Source organism: Hyla sarda, chromosome 12 (assembly GCF_029499605.1).
Source record: "Hyla sarda isolate aHylSar1 chromosome 12, aHylSar1.hap1, whole genome shotgun sequence".
Lineage (NCBI taxonomy): Eukaryota > Metazoa > Chordata > Amphibia > Anura > Hylidae > Hyla > Hyla sarda.
Genome location: NC_079200.1, coordinates 28679874 through 28696487, shown reverse-complemented (window position 1 = coordinate 28696487; position 16614 = coordinate 28679874). Strand labels below are relative to the sequence as shown.

General features: G+C 46.6%; 1 protein-coding gene across 1 annotated transcript in view; it reads right to left on the bottom strand.

Moving 5' to 3' along the window:
- EIF6 (eukaryotic translation initiation factor 6) overlaps positions 1-15330 on the bottom strand; it is a 20970-nt gene extending 5640 nt beyond the window's left edge. Inside the window, exons 1-5 of the mRNA XM_056547884.1 lie at positions 15182-15330; positions 14970-15097; positions 7387-7472; positions 6133-6308; positions 2860-3036 (exon numbers count right to left, since the gene is read on the bottom strand). Of these exons, the coding sequence (XP_056403859.1) occupies positions 2860-3036; positions 6133-6308; positions 7387-7472; positions 14970-15076 (546 nt within the window). The 5' untranslated portion in view covers positions 15077-15097; positions 15182-15330. The remainder of the gene's footprint in view (positions 1-2859; positions 3037-6132; positions 6309-7386; positions 7473-14969; positions 15098-15181) is intronic.
- Between the last annotated feature and the right edge of the window lie 1284 nt (positions 15331-16614).

The window sequence follows — 16614 nt, the reverse complement described above, 5'->3', positions numbered from 1 at the left end:
TCTTATTTTAAGTTATGTAAATTAGGTTAAAGGGTGTATCCAGGAAAAAAACTTTTTTTTATATATCTACTGGCTCCAGAAAGTTAAACAGATTTGTAAATTACTTCTATTAAAAAAATCTTAATCCTTTCAGTACTTAGGAGCTTCTGAAGTTAAGGTTGTTCTTTTCAGTCTAAGTAATCTCTGATGACACCTGTCTCGGGAAACGCCAAGTTTAGAAGAGGTTTGCTATGGGGATTTGCTTCTAAACTGGGTGTTTCCCGAGATACGTGTCATCAGAGATTACTCAGACAGAAAAGAACAACCTAAACTTCAGAATCTCATAAGTACTGAAAGGATTAAGATTTTTTAATAGAAGTAATTTACAAATCTGTTTAACTTTCTGCAACCAGTTGATATATATAAAAAAAAGTTTTTTCCCTGGAATACTCCTTTAAGTGGTCATTAAAAAAAAAAAAAAAAAAAAATATAACAGATTCCTTAAGTGAAATAAATCACCTTTCTAACGTACACAAAAAAAATTAAAAAAAAATAAAAAAATTTATGATTTTCATAGACATTTATATATGGCTACTAGGGGTCTCCCTTCTGGACCAGACCACATTCTGTCTGCTCAAAAGCACAGACTTTCGTCTCCTGCTGGACTGGCAGGAGACCAAAGTCTGGATATGCGGTCTGGCCATAGGCATTGCAAAGCACTCGCCATCTTCACGGCCGCGCACCGCCAGCATAATTAGCATGTCACCGCCCCTCCCTCTCCACACAGAGCCGTCCGGCTGCACGGTGTAGACAGCACGACAGGTCTCCAATCCTATTCCTCCCCTCTGTATACCACATGCAGTGATGAACAGAGGGGAGGGGATTCCGGAGGAGCCTGCCGTGCCATAGGAGCCTGCCGTGCCATAGGCACAGCATAGATGAGTTAGGGCGGAAGCAATCCCCAGCACGGCCTCAGATGATGTGGCGCCTGCAGGGGATTCACTGAAAAGAAAGGCAAACAGTAGGCATAATGATAGGAGTTAATCAAATTTTTTTTCGCTAGAAAATAAATTTTAAGCCACTGGGGGGTGTTAAAAGTAGATAATGATGGGAACAGGAGCGAATTCTTGAAAAAAGTTTTTATAGCAGGTACTCCTTTGTTTGTTGTGGGTACGAGGTGGCCATTCACTTTATACAACAGTCATCTGTTCGTCCGACAGTTCTCTCTACTGACCTCCCCATACACATGAACGATCAGCAGTGTTCATGTATTCTCTAACGGGAGGGGTGAGACGCAGCCAGACTGCTCTGGCGGCAGCTTATTTCCCCCTAAAGAGGGTCAGGTAGAAAAAATAATAATAATCCAGCACACCCAACCCTTCTGTCTGCTGACCTCTATTGGTGGATTGTTGGTGGGCCGCCATACACCTTATAAGAGAGTGAGCCCATCGAAAAGGTTTAACTCTTGTCATATTATTGTTTTCATGGTTTTGTCCTTTGATATTGTTTTTTATTAAAAAATATATATAAAAAAAACACAGCAGTTGCCCCATCGCCTCCCCCCACCCTCTGCCTACATAACGCCGCCGCCCCCCATCGTCTCCCCACATACCGCCGCCGCCCCATCCCCGGTGTTATAATTACCTGTTCCCGGGGGTCCATGATCCTTCTGGTGCCGTCGGCGTCCTGCGCTGTCACTGTGCGCACTGACGGCGACGTTGCGTTGGGGAAGTCACTCGTGATTACGCAGCGCACAGCAACAGCGCAGGAGCCAGAAGGATTGCGGACCCCGGGAACAGGTAATTATAACACCGGGGATGGGGCAGCGGCATGTGGCCAGAGGATGGGGGGAGGCAATGGCGGCAATGGTCGTCACTGGCCGGGGGGGCAGGGCATTATCGGCATATGGGCAAGGTAATTGCCGATACTGATAATGTCCAAAATCGTGATTATTGGCCGATAATATCGGCCAAACCGATAATCGGTCCATCCCTAGTTCAAATGCTTTGATTAGTATTGATCACAGCATCTAAAGGGTTAATAGTTCGCCACTGTGCTCGCTGCATAGTCCGGTAGAGACTCCGGTGCAGGTACATCCTGTTACGCTCGTTACGCCAAGTAGCAGGCAGCCGGGGCTTACAAGTATATCCACCATCCGTCTAAAAGTATCCATTAATTCAGGCTGGGAGAAACCACTGGGGAGCGCCCCGATGATTTTTGGCTCAGGCAGCATAAAAGTGACGACGGGTTCCCTTTAAGTGTACAGTTCACTAAACTGGGTGACAGTGAAAACGTATGGCTCTAGGGACACAAAGATATTTTTTGTTAAAACTCTGGGAACTTACTTTAAGGGTCTATTCACACGTACAGTATTCTGCGCAGATTTGAAGCTGTGTTCAGTCAGTTTACATTGAAATCTGCAGCAGAAAATCCTGCGCATCAAATCTGCGCAGAATACTGTGTGAATAGACCATAAAAGGGGATTCTGCCCGCAGACATCCCCTATCCAAAGGAGACGGGGCGCCTGCAATCTCTGTGCAGCACCCAGCATTCTAAACAGCATGTTTGGACGGCCAGAGACATGATGTCACGCCACGCCCCCTCCATTCAGGTCTATGGGAGGGGGCGTGACGGTAGTCACGCCCCCTCCCATAGACATGAATGGAGGGGGCGTGACATCACGTCTCTGGCTGCCCAAACCTACTGTTTAGAATTCTGGGTGCAGTACGGAGATAGCGAGGAGGTCCCAGCAGCAGGACCTAGTGATCAGACCTCTCATTCCCTATACCTTGGATAGGGGATAAGATGTCTTTGGGCAGAGTATCCCTTTGAAATACAAATGCTACAGAAGAAGCTAAAAACCAAAACAGATTTTCTTACCACTAAGGGGACTTGGAGTAATGACGACAATTCATCCTGGTTTTCTATCGATGTTTTGGGGTGCACCAGACCCCCCTGATTACTAAAGGCGCAGTAACTACCAACAAGAACCTGATCTGCTACAGACTGTCTGAAGACCTCGACTTTCAGAACATCTGCTAGGATCTCCTCTGTCTCCTGAAACAAAAAACAAAAAAAGTGTAAGAAAAAGTGTACAGAGTCAATATTATTGAAAGTAAAATAATTACCGTATTTTTTGCCGTATAAGACGCACTTTTTCTTCCCCAAAACTGGGGGGAAAAAGTCGGTGCGAATACACCCCTATCGCGGCGGTCCCTGCGGCCATCAACGGCCGGGACCCGCGGCTAATACAGGACATAACCGATCGCGGTGATGCCCTGTATTAACCCTTCAGACGCGGCGATCAAAGCTGACCGCCGCGTCTGAAGGGAAAATGACACTAACCCGGCCGTTCAGTCGGGCTGTTCGGGACCACCACGATTTCACCGCGGCGGTCCCGAACAGCCCGACTGGATAGCCGGTTTAGTGCTTACAGGACACCGGGAGGGACCTTACCTGCCTCTTCGGTGTCTTCTCCGTTCAGGGATCCCCTGTATGGCCGGCGCTCTCCTTCCTCGTCATCACGTACGTGCGTCAGCGTGCGTAACGAGGCGATGGCGGCGACGGACAGCGAGGATACCCGGCCGGCAGCAGAGACGTTCCAGAGCGACGGGGACACGGCGACAGCGATGGAGCGACATCCAGGGCAGCGGTGATGGGTCCGGAGCAGCAGGGACACGTGAGTATTACCTCCTATCTAGTGGTCTTCAATCTGCGGACCTCCAGATGTTGCAAAACTACAACTCCCAGCATGCCCGGAAAGCCAACAGCTGGGAGTTGTAGTTTTGCAGCATCTGGAGGTCCGCAGGTTGAAGACCACTATTGGGCTCAAAATCTAAAATTTTTTAGATTTTGCACCTAAAAATAGGGTGAGTCTTATACGCTGCTGCGTCCTATAGGGCGAAAAATACAGTACACTGGCGTCTTCTCTTCATTTTTTACAGGAGCGAAAAACGGATTAAGATCAGATACATTTGAGTTTCATAAGCTACCTGTCTCTTTAAAACAAAACTTTGTGTCAGAAGTTTCGATCAGTGCGGGTCCGATTTCTACTGTGTGCATTTTAGGGATCATGAGGGTCTCAGCATCCAGAACACAACTGAGCAAAACTTCTAAAGTCACTGACATGTCAGGGATGATAAAAAAAGAAAAATTTACTTAAAGAGTACCTCTCAAATTTTTTCTAATTTCGTTTTGAAACTCTGGCCACTAGAGGTCTCCCTAGGAGTCCGTTTCAGTGATTTCGGACTCACGCCGGCCTGGCTGTTGAGTCTGAAATCACAGACTATAAAGAATAAAGATAAGGTGTAATTTTTACCGAAAAATGCACTGTGTAGAAATGGAAGCCCTCAAAAGTAAAAAAAAAATAAATAAAAAAAAAGGCTTTTTTTCTTCAATTGTCGCATAATTAATTTTTTTTCCATTTTGCCGTGGATTATTTGGTAAAATGACTAAAGTCACTGCAAAGTAGAATTGGTGGCGCAAAACATGAGCCATAATATGGAATTTTTGGTGCAAAATTGAAAGGGTTATGATTTTTAAAAGGTAAAGAGGAAAAAAACTAAAGTGCAAAAACTGAAAAACCCCGAGTCCTTAAGGGGTGAAACGGGTACTCTGATGGTAGATAGCTGTCACGCCCCCTCCCGTAGGCTTGCATTGAGGGGTGGAGCGTGACGTCACACGGGGGCGGGACGTCACACGCTGTCGGCCCGGTGGTCGCCTGTAATCAGTCCCGGAGCGAACACGCTCCGGGGACTGATTACAAACGGGGTGCCGCGTGAATGATCCCGGGGGTCCCCAGCGGCAGGACTCTCGCGTTCAGGCATCTTATCCCCTATCCTTTGGATAGGGGATAAGATATGTAAGCACCGGAGAAGCCCATTAAACATAATAGAAGAAAAGATACACTTACCTAGTTATGGTCCCTCTGCAGCCCCTCCTTCCGGTCCCCTGATGCTCTTATCTTCCTCCTGTTTCAAGATGTGCACTCAGTATAAGACCTGCCTGCTCGGCCAATCACTGGCTGAAAACCACTGTGGCCAGTGATTGGCTGAGCAGAGAGGTCATCTGGGAAGCAGGAAGAGGACAGGCGCATCAGGGATCAGTAGGAGAAAACCCAAATCTGCAAGGGACTGGGCATAGGTAAGTGTGTTCACTTTTCGATTTTTTTTTTTTTTTTTGGAAGGCGCAACAACATTTTAATGTCAATGTTGGAATACCCCTTTAATATCTGTAGTACCACATGGTGGGGTCTTCCAAAAACTATTAGTAAAGTAAACTGCTAAGGATCTTTTCACAACAACATTTTTTATCCCATTATTTCTACCAAGTCCATGGAGAGAAAGATCAAAATGGAAGGTATTCATTCTCATTAGCATAAGAGCTGTATAACACAGCCCGACCACTGCCCTGATACAAGAGCTGGTCTCTTAGACCTGTGCTTGTTTAAAGGGGTACTCTGTTGCTAGATGTCCCCTACCAAAAAGGATATGGCATAAGATGTCTGATCACGGGTGGTCCGGCCCATGGGACCCCCTGCGATCTTTGTGTAGACACCTGGCGTTCTGATCATCATGTTTAGAGCGCTGGGTTCGGGCGGCCGTGACATTACACAACGCTCCCACCATTCATGTCTATGGGAGGGGGCGTGACAGCCATCACTTCACCTCCCACAGACATCCACAACCAAGGCCGCCCAAACCCAGCGTTCTGAACATAATGTTCAGAAGGAGATCACGGGGGGGGGGGGGGGGGGTCCTAGCAGCCGGACCCCCGCCATCAGACATCTTATCCCATATCCTTTAGATAAGGGGAAAAAAGGTCTAGCAACGCAGTACCCCGTTAACGATCCTATTAAGACAACTCTTATCGGTAGGCAGGGCTGCTGGATGGCTCGTACAGAGTTTGACTTAGTTTTTAACCGGGCATCACCTAATACACAGGGTGATGTGACCTCGAAAAAACAAGAGACTTTTTTCGCAGATGAGAACCATGATCAGCCGATGTATGAGCAATCGTTCGCTCAGTTGTTGGCTGATCGCTGGGCATATTATACAGGGTGATTATTGGCCTTTTCAGCTGGTAATCTTCCCTGTGTAGTAGAGGCCCTTAAAAAAAAATTAAAATTATTATAATAATAAATCCTATACCTACCCGGTCAAGATCAGGGTGTACAAGGGCCACATAGTCATTACAGGCGATCACGTTTCCCAACGCTGACAGCCGCTCCTCCACCCTCTGGATGCGCACAGTGCTGGGCAAGCTGTTTCTTATGTGCTGGAGCTCCTGATCTGTGGTGCTGCTGGGAACTAAAAGGCCATTTCGGTTTCCTAAAACAGATGTGAACACAGTAAATGTACAGAACAAATTGTTGCGTACAACAATCATTTATTTCCCCCCTTTCTTTTTTGCAAACTGGATGTTCAAAAGGAGAATTATAAAAAGGACCTGAATTATAAAGATTACAGCCGGAAAGCGAGAAGATCTGTTAGTCCTATACAAGCAAACACAATAGAACTGTAGTATGAAGAGAAATCGGAACGCACTCATTCCGTTCTCAAGAGCCATAATCTTCATCTTAATTTAGTAGAAAAGGTGAATTAAAAAAATACATTCCGCAGTCAGGTGGAGGATGCTGCTAACGCTCCATTAGGTGTGACCGCTGTTTCACCCGCGCATGCGGGTGAAACAGCTGTCACACCTTACGGAGCATTAGCAGCCTGATTAAGCCCCCGTATGCGTATGAAACCGCTGTCACACCTTACGGAGCATTAGAAGTCTGACAAAGCCCGCGCATGCAGGTGAAACAGCTGTCCCACCTTACGGAGCGATAGTCTGATGAAGCCTGTGCATGAAACAGCTGTCACATCTTACGGAGCGATAGTCTGATTAAGCCTGAGCATAAAACAGCTGTCAAACCTTATGGAGCATTAGCAGTCTGATGAAGCCCGTGCATGCGGATGAAACAGCTGTCACACCTTACAGAGCGTTAGCAGCGTCCTGCACCTGACTCCCTGTAATGCTGCATATGAGAACGGGGCGAGTGCGTTCCGATTTCTCTTCATACTACAGTGAATATTCATTTGTCTTGTGCTTCATAGATACGCACCCCCACCTATCAGTATAGCCATTCAGATTATGCGGAGCACTTTGCACAGAAGGGAGAGAGGGTTGATGGAGCAGCCGGCTGGTGCCAAGCAAAACTGTTTTTTTTTATATTCTGGACAAACAATAGAACACTGCAGCTGTCCGGGCATGCTGGGAGTTGCAGTTTTGGCACATATTAGAGGTCACTGTCCTGAAGAGTAACTGATGCCGCTCCACTAAAACAGGGTAAAGTATTCATGTGAACAACTCTAGGATCTTTTCATACTGTCGTAGGTCAGGTCTTGTTAGGTCAGTACGTACCTACACACATTCTTCCAATGATTCTGCATCCAGCTATTGAGGCATGCACCACCGGTATGGTCTCCGAGAGCTCCCCTTCAAATACACTGCAAGAGGAACGTTCACAATTACAGCGGGTTCTGTTGCACAGCGTTAAGCAATAACACACAATGGCGGCGTGAATTTGTCCTATTTTACCGCGTTCTTTACTTAGTGCATGCTAATTTTGTTAATAGCAAATATGACATTTTATAATCAATGGGATTGAAGCTATGAATTGGGGTTTTGCTGTAGGGGGGGAAAAAAAAAAGCAGGTTCTCAAGCCTCCAAGATGGCCGTCCTCCTGACACCAGGAAGAACTGCCACTGCAGGGCTAACAGAACAGAGCTTCTGGCGGGCAAACCACAGACAAGGACCTGGCGGCGGCGGCAGGACAGAGGAAGGTTTCCTGTGATTGGAGGATGCGGAGCGCACTGATGACGATGGCTTCCAAACGGAACTACAGGACCCTGTGCTGGAGGAGGCCACAGATGTAGCTTCAGAAATGCACCGGTGGGGTAGGGGGAAGACAGAACGGAAGGTGTAGGGGCAAACTGAGGTGCTAAGTGACAGGGAAAGAGACCGTGATTGGTGGTAACAAGACAAAATGCCCCAGAATCCAAAGTAAGGTAAAAATATATAACCAACAAATGACCATAGGGTAAAAAAAAAAAAAATTTAAATAAAATAAAAATAAATTATATTACTAAGCATCCATAACGTTAATAAAAACATAACTTTTAAAAGAAGAACCCCAGCAAGATGTTTTATTTTGATCCCATGCCCAGGCTGCCGCAACTTAAATAAACCTTAAAGGGGTACTCCTCTGCTCAGCGTTTGGAACAAACAGTTCCGAACTCTGGAGCCGGGAGCTCGTGATGTCCTAGCCACGCCCCCTTCATGGTGTCACACCCCGCCCCCCTCAATGCAAGTCTATGGAAGGGGGCGTGACGGCAGTCACGCCCCCTTCCATGGACTTGCATTGAGGGGGCGGGGTGTAACATGAGGGTGCGGGGCTATGACGTCATGAGCTCCAGCGTTAGGAAGAGTTTGTTCCAAACGCTGAGCAGCGGAGTACCCCTGTAAAAGGGGTTATCCAGGAAAAGAAAAACAGCTAATTTTTTTTCAAAAACAGCTCCACAACTGTCCCCAGGTTAAGTGTGGTTTTACAACTTGGCTCCATTCATTCCAATGAAACGGGAGCTGCAGAACCCCACCCAACCTGGAGACAGACGGAGAATAGTTTGATAGAAAGTAGCTCTGTTTTTCTATTCCTGGATAACCCCTTTAATTTACCTTCCGTCTCTCCCCCGATGCCGCTGGTTCTGTTCTCCAGCCCGACATGTCAGACTGCGCTCACCTCATCACCAATGCTGCGATGTCCCGCCTCGTCCGGTGACAGAACGAGCAGCAGTGTGATGTATTGCGCTCGGCCTTCTTCCTGGCCGGTTACATCACCTTGTGGCTGAGCCTATCACTTGGCCAGGGCGGGATATCACTGTGGCTGGCAATTAGCTGGGCACAAAGTCATGTGCTTTGCACCAAAAGAAGGAAGAAGACCAGGGCCGGAGGACAGGCGAGCAACGAAATGTAAGCTAAAGTTTATTTCAACAATGCAGGGCTGTATATGTTCACATCTGTTTTAGGAAACCGAAATGGCCTTTTAGTTCCCAGCATCACTACAGATCAGAAGCTCCAGCACATAAACAACAATAAATGGTAAAAAAGGAAATGACAATCGTGGGCTATTTTCTCATGACATATCTAGATATTATTGAGTTAAAGGGTACCTCTCATCAAATAAACTTTTGATACATTTTAGATTAATGAATGTTGAATAACTTTCCAATAACATGTTAATGAAAAATATGCTTCTTTCTATTGTATTTTTCCCGATCAGTCCTGTCAGCAAGCATTTCTGACTCATGCTGGAGTCCTAAACACTCAGAGCTGCCAGCCTGCTTTGTTCACAGCCAAACAGGCTGTGAACAAAGCAGGCTGGCAGCTCTGAGTGTTCTCCTTTGTGAACAAAGCAGACTGGCAGCTCGTAGTGTTTAGGACTCCAACATGAGTCTGAAATGCTTGCTGCCAGGACTGGTAGGGAGACCCCTAGTGGTCATTTCTTCAAAGTGGAAAATTAAATAGAAAGAAGCATATTTTTTAATAACATGCAATTGGAAAGTTATTCTGCATACATTAATCAATATTGCAAAAGGTACCCTTTAAGCATAAGCTTATTTAAAAAAAGGGTAAAAGTCGGTGTTCTAACAACCTTGGGACTAGTATCGAGGCAATATTAATGGGGAACCTGTCATCAGATTTTACCATATATAACACATATCAACATGTTATATGGTAAACCTTCTTCCTCCTCCCCATCCCCAGGACATGTTTCTGTCAGCAGCGATGGTGGAGATATTAAGTTTGTAAGGATTCCTCCGCCGGCCTGGGCGCGAGCCATCCTCTACTAGTCCTGGTAGCTCAGGCTGTAATCACTCTATGGAGTGTCAAAACTCAGTCAGCTTAGCCTTCAGCTTTGGTTGTTGTGCAACAAATCGGACTACTTTTTATTGTACATTAGCTTTTTCAAAAATGGCGATCACATGCCTTAACAGGAGACTGGGATAGGAGCCAAGTTCTAGATTGTTTCCATGTGCCTTACTAGCTAAAGCTCTGCTGTGAATCACCATATATCCTATCGGTATAAATCACCTTTACGCATCCATATATCATTTATTCTTTTAGAAGATCGTTCTCCTAGAAGTGTTTCCCAACTAGTGTGCCTCTAGCTGGTTGATCACAGTTTTAGGTCCGGTGGAAAACCCCATATGGGGCAAAAATGAGCCAACCGGAGTCAGCGTTTCACTACGGTCGGCTCATTGAAATGAATTACATATGGGCGGCATGCGGCAGGGATACGGGAGCGCCCGGTTTTAGCTCCCCCAGCCGTATGCGGTCCCGTATGGCTGAAAATGTGATGTGAACCCAGTATTGTGAGAATGTCATATGGTCAGATGAAACCAAAGTAGAACTTTTTGGTAAAAACTCAACTCGTCATGTTTGCAGGAGAAAGAATGCTGAGTTGAATCCAAAGAACACCATACCTACTGTGAAACATGGGGGTGGAAACATCATGCTTTGGGGCTGTTTTTACAGCAAAGGGACCAGGATGACTGATCCGTGTAAAGGAAAGTATGAATGGGGCCATGTATCATGAGATTTTGAGTGAAAACTTCCTTCCATCAGCAAGAGCATTGAAGATGAAACGTGGCTGGGTCTTTCAGCATGACAATGATCCCAAACACACCGCCCGGGCAACAAAGGAGTGGCTTCATAAGAAGCATTTCAAGGTCCTGGAGTGGCCTAGCTAGTCTCCAGATCTCAACCACATAGAAAACCTTTGGAGGGAGTTGAAAGTCTGTGTGGCCCAGCGACAGCCCCAAAACATCACTGCTCTAGAGGAGATCTGCATGGAGGAATGGGCCAAAATACCAGCAGCAGCGTGTGAAAACCTTGTGAAGACTTACAGAAAACGTTTGACCTCTGTCATTGCCAACAAACGGTATATAACAATGTATTGAGATGAACTTTTGTTATTGACCAAATACTTATTTTCCATCATCATTTGCTAATAAATTCTTTAAAAATCAGACAATGTGATTTTATGGAATTTTTTTCTCATTATGTCTCTCATAGTTTAGGTATACCTATGATGAAAATTACAGGCCTCTCATCTTTTTAAGTGGGAGAACTTGCACAATTGGTGGCTGACTAAATACTTTTTTGCCCCACTGTATGTATGTTGGGGCATGCTGATCATTGTAGTTTTGCAACAGTTGGAGGCACACTAGTTGGGAAACACACATATATACATCTTTCTCTTGGGACCAGATGAGCGAAAGCTACACAAAATGGCAGCTGTGGTGGACCTGACCAGTCTACCAATGTCTATTCCCTTGATGGATGGTTATGGATACCCATTCACGTTGTCCTTATGTGTCTTTATTTTTGCTGCCCATTGACTTCAATAGGTAGCACAACCTGCTGCAGCAAAAAATAATGTGTGAATGGACCTTTAGGGGGGAGATTTATCATTTGTCTTCTTGACATTTTGGTGAAAATCTTTTACACAGTGAAATATTTTTTTAAGGCGCAAATTAAAGAAAAAACGCGAATTCGTACCAATTCTACCTTGCCTTAGAAAAGAGAAAATCTGCAATGTATGTTCCTACCATTCACATGTATATAACTAGCAGGGGGTTTCCCTTTGGTAGTGCAACTTTGAGTGGATTTCCCTCATTCACTTCAATGGGTCTGCAGTTAATCTGCCACTATTGCAGATTTTCTGCTGACCCATTGGATGGTAGTGCAACTCTGAGTGGATTACCCACTGTCAGTTACGAACGAGTGAACATACCCTTATGGCAGGGTCACATAAGGTGCATCCACAGCGTATTTCTTGCTGTGGATGCGCTGCCGACAGTTACAGGAAAACTGAAGAGCAGGCCCATGGCTGCAGCCCAAGTAGCTCTGTGTGTCCGCTTGTAGCTGCGGATTTCCCGCCAGCAGTTATGAGCGGACACATAGAACTACCCAGCAGTAGTCGAAAGCTCGCTCGGCAGTTCCCCTGTGACTGCTGGTGGCACATCTGCAGCGTGAAATAGGCTGTGGATGCACCTTGTGTGACCCTACCTTTAGTGGATAAGCACACATGGGGCCGGGTATGCTACAATTGTGGATTTGCATTCCAAAAATTTGCAGCATAAGGGGATGTTCACATGTACAGGATCTGCTGCATATTTTTACCCATTGCAATTGATTTTGCTACTGATTGAAGTTAATGCAGCAGATCCTGTACGTGTGAACGTACCCTAATACAGAAGAAGCCAAATTAGATAGGATCTGTATAAATCTTGTGTAAAATCTCGTATCCACGTGTAAAATCTGCACATTGACAGCAGGTCGATTTATGCTGCAGGTTTCCCCAGCTGTTTAGACTGTTTGACGGGGAAACTCAGATTTTCAGTCCGGGGGCCAAGATTTATCAATCTGCCTGGAAGCAAAAACAAAAGTGATTTGTCCAGAAGGACCAATCACAGCGCAGCTTTCACTTTACCAGAGCTTGAAGAAGACAGGAAAGATGAGCTGTGATTGGTTGCTATGGGCAAAAACCAGACAGGTTTCTAGGAAGATGGATACATTTGGGCCAATGTTTTTCCACAACAAAGGCTGCACGATTTGGTGTGAATTTTGGTATTCTTCAGCATCTCCACCCTGTGTGAGCATATACCCTTATAGGTCGGATAGTTATAAAACCTGTGTAGCAACCAATCAGATCGCTTCTTTTTTTTAGATGCCTTTTTAAAAATTAAAGGGGTTATCCAGGAATCGGAAAAAAAAGGGATAATTACTTTCACAAACTGCTCCCTGTCCGTCCCCAGGTTGGGTGTGATTTTACACTCGGCTCCATTTACTTCAATGGATCTGAGCTGCCATAAACACTATGAGCAAACACCCAGGGCTCTTCTCACCGCCGTCCTGTGTGTGCAATAAGGTTTGGAGGCGTGCCAAGCGTCACGGTTACGTCAAATATACTTGACTATTCTATCTTCCTCCCAACTGGACATCAAGTGTGAACACTAGTTCCGCGCTACTTCTGGCTCCGGCGGCGTCCTGAGCTGTCACTGTAAGCACTGACTGACGTCGCGTTGAGGACGTCACTCATCAATGCGCAGTGCACAGCAATAGCGCTGGACGCCGCAGGAGCCAGAAGTAGCGCGGACCCCGGGAACAGGTAATTATAAAACCGGGGATGGGGGAGGCAATGGGGCAGCGGCGATATCGGGGCAGGGCATTATCGGCAAGGTAATTGCCGATAATGTCAGAAATCGTGAATATCAGCCGATAATATCGGCCAAACCAATAATTGGTCGATCCCTAGTGGACACACACACTTATATGCCCAGCGGGTCATTGGCAATATACCTGGTAAACTATACTTACCTTTCGTGCTCCCACTGGTATTAATGCCGCACTCCAATTCCTGATGCCGGCGGTCAATCACTGGCTGAGGCGAGACATCACTGTGGCCAGTGACTGGCTGAGTAGTAACATGATGTACTGACATCCAGCACCATAAAGTGGAGTGTGGTGCAAGTCGGGGGATAGCTTTAAACAGAGTATCCCTTTAAAAATTATTATTATTTTTTTTAAACATTCCCCAAAAAATGACTTTACTTACCTCCTTCGCAACCCCACTGTGTCCAGTATCACTGCTCCTGGTCTCTGCCACACTTCACTTCCTAGTGCGGTCAGTCAATACGGACATTTCTGGGCAGGTAACTGGTTAAGCGACAGTCTTGCGCCAACCCCAAGCACCAGAAAGAAGAGCATGGAGGAGACCAAAAGCAGCAATACCGGAGGACTTAGGTAGTGCGGGCATTTTCTGCTGGGGTACCTATTTAAACTACATACCTCAGAATAATGCAGTTGACTGCTTTTCAACAGAGTAGTGCTCCCCAGCTCAGTGTTTCCTAACCGGTGTGCCTCCAGCTGTTGTAAAACTACAAATCCCAGCCTGTCCAGACAGGCTGGGAGTTGTTGTTTTGCAACAGCTGGAGGCACACTGGTTGGTAAACATCTTGTCTAGCTCTTGCGGAAACTACAACCATCATCTCGTAGTATGATAACAGGTTGGAGGGGGTCACATACTTTTCTACTATAGCTCTCTGACTAAGGCTGGGTTCACACTACGATTTGCAGATACTGGAACTGTATCCGGCTGGGGAGAGTGAAAACCGGGCGCTCCCGTATCCCAGCCAGACCGGGCCGTATCTGTCCGGAAAGAAAACCGGATACAGGCAAAAATGAGCCGACCGGAGCCACTATATGACTCCGGTCGGCTCATTGAAATTGAAGGGGTACTCCAGTGAAAACCTTTTTTCTTTTAAATCAACTGGTGGCAGAAATCAACTTTTAAATCAACTGGTGGCAAGGCAGCAGTGCTAACCACTGAGCCACCATGCTGCCCTTAGCATACATCTGCTATGCACGGTTGCTAAAATGGACAGAGATGTCAGCAGAGAGCAATGTGCTCGTGATGTCTTCAGTGTTCCAAAAAGAAAGGAATTTCCTCTGTAGCATTCAGCAGCTAATAAGTACTGGAAGGATTAAGATTTTTTAATAGAAGTAATTTACAAATATGTTTAACTTTCTGCCACCAGTTGATTTAAAAGAAAAAAGGTTTTCACCGGAGTACCCCTTTAATAAGATACGGGCCGGGCCATATCTGCAAATCATAGTGTGAACCCACCCTAAGTGATGTCATATCTTGGGGTCACATGACTTGCTCAAATATTAACACCATTAGTTACTTTGCTTTTTAGGATACGTTCACATGAAATTGTGATGCTGCACATCTTTTTTTTTCTTATTTCCACTTTCCTATTAAATTTAATTGGGGAAATGTCGGAAATCATGTGAACACTTAGGCTGTGTTCTCACTGTACGTTTTCTGTTAGCACAATGAAAAACGCAACACAAACGCACATGGCTATCACACCCACCTGTAGAAGTTCTCCGAGCCTCCTATGGCCACCAGGCAGTAAGTGTTCGTCAGTTTCGCAAAGCAACCGATCTCGTTGTTGTTCTCAAAGGAGGCGCGGACGGCCATGGCGGCGGTATACACGGGGATCTGTAATACAGAGGATACACTGTCCCGTCATCCTCCACAGGTCCTAACCCCCCCGATCAGCGCTCGTCCCTTCCCGGTACTTACCTGGCTCGGTGACCGATCGCTTTCCACACTTCCCGTCCTCCGGCAAACACGTGGCCAGGCAACTAACTACTTGAACTTCCGGGTTGCGCCGCGCTGTCAGACGTGAGCGTCATGAAGGTGACCAATAGGAAGCGGCCGTGAAGGGGTGGGGGCTTGAGGCTGACGACGCCATCTTTACTGTGGCCAAATTCCAGTGAATGGCCTATACTGTAGCTTAGAGCTGCCTCTCCTGTAGTTAAGGCTGCTATAAAATTGCAGCCAAATATGTAACGTAAGGGATGATGCAGGTGAAATTAAAGGGGAGTGGGATTTACAGGCAGGGGCTGAAGCAAATACAACAACTGTCTGGGCATGCTGGGAGTTGTAGTTTTGCAGCATCTGAAGTTATACAGTTTGGAGAACACTGGTCTAGACCACCAAGGATCCTACGCATAATCCATAATGTTTATTCTTGGGATAATCCCTTTAACCCCTAAAGGATGCAGGGTGTACAGTTACGCCCTCATGTTACGCCCCCCCTCGCGGGAGCGGGGACAGGACCGGGATGCCTGCTGAAATTGTTCAGACCTGTGTTCTGCAGTGATTCTGCCCCCGCCGCTCGCCGGGCATGGATCGGACAGGGATGCCTGCTTAAATCATTCAGTAGGCATCTCAGCATAGCGCCACACGCCCCCTCCCCCTGAGGCCTGACCCTCCCCCCCCCCCCCGATATCGGCGATCCCGCAGATTGCCGGTCAATTCATATCGGTGATCTGCGGCAATTCCGGGTCATTCGGTTTACATGTGACCTGATGACCTGGAAAAGGAGGGTGATCAGTGGTGTAATATACACCACCAATCATCCTCCGTACTGTCCTGGGAGGTGGCAGTGTTGCCACCCCCCCCCCAGGACAGCTGTGATTGGGTGGTCGTAGTGACGGCACCAATCACAGTATATGGGGAGGAGAGCAGGAGCTCGTTCCTCCGTTCTGCTCACCATCATTTTGTGTCTGGTGCTGAGCAGGACGGAGCCCCGTGCTGCATCTCCCCCCCCCCCCCTCTCACAGTGAAAAAAGTGCCCCCTGGCACATTAGAGCTTAGGGACAGTTCATTAGACAGGGACAGTAGTTTAGGACTTAAAAAAAGAATAATTTTTTTTACCAGCACACCATCTGTAGGTGTGCGCTGGTCCGTAGCACCTTTAGCTGCGGTCTGCCCCCAGCATTTTTTTTTTGGCGCAGACCTTTTTTTTTTTTGCTAACTGTGTGGCCGACCCTCTTACGTATAAAAGAGCGGAGGGCCACCGTTAGCTAATTACCCACCCAACGCTGGTCAGTCCCTGCGATCAGCGTTTTTTTTTGTGGCGACGGTGCTTTTTTTGGGGTTATAGCGACTTTTTTTTAATTTCTTTTTTGCACCTATAGGCGGTCCGTGTCACCAGTAGCAGGCCTGTG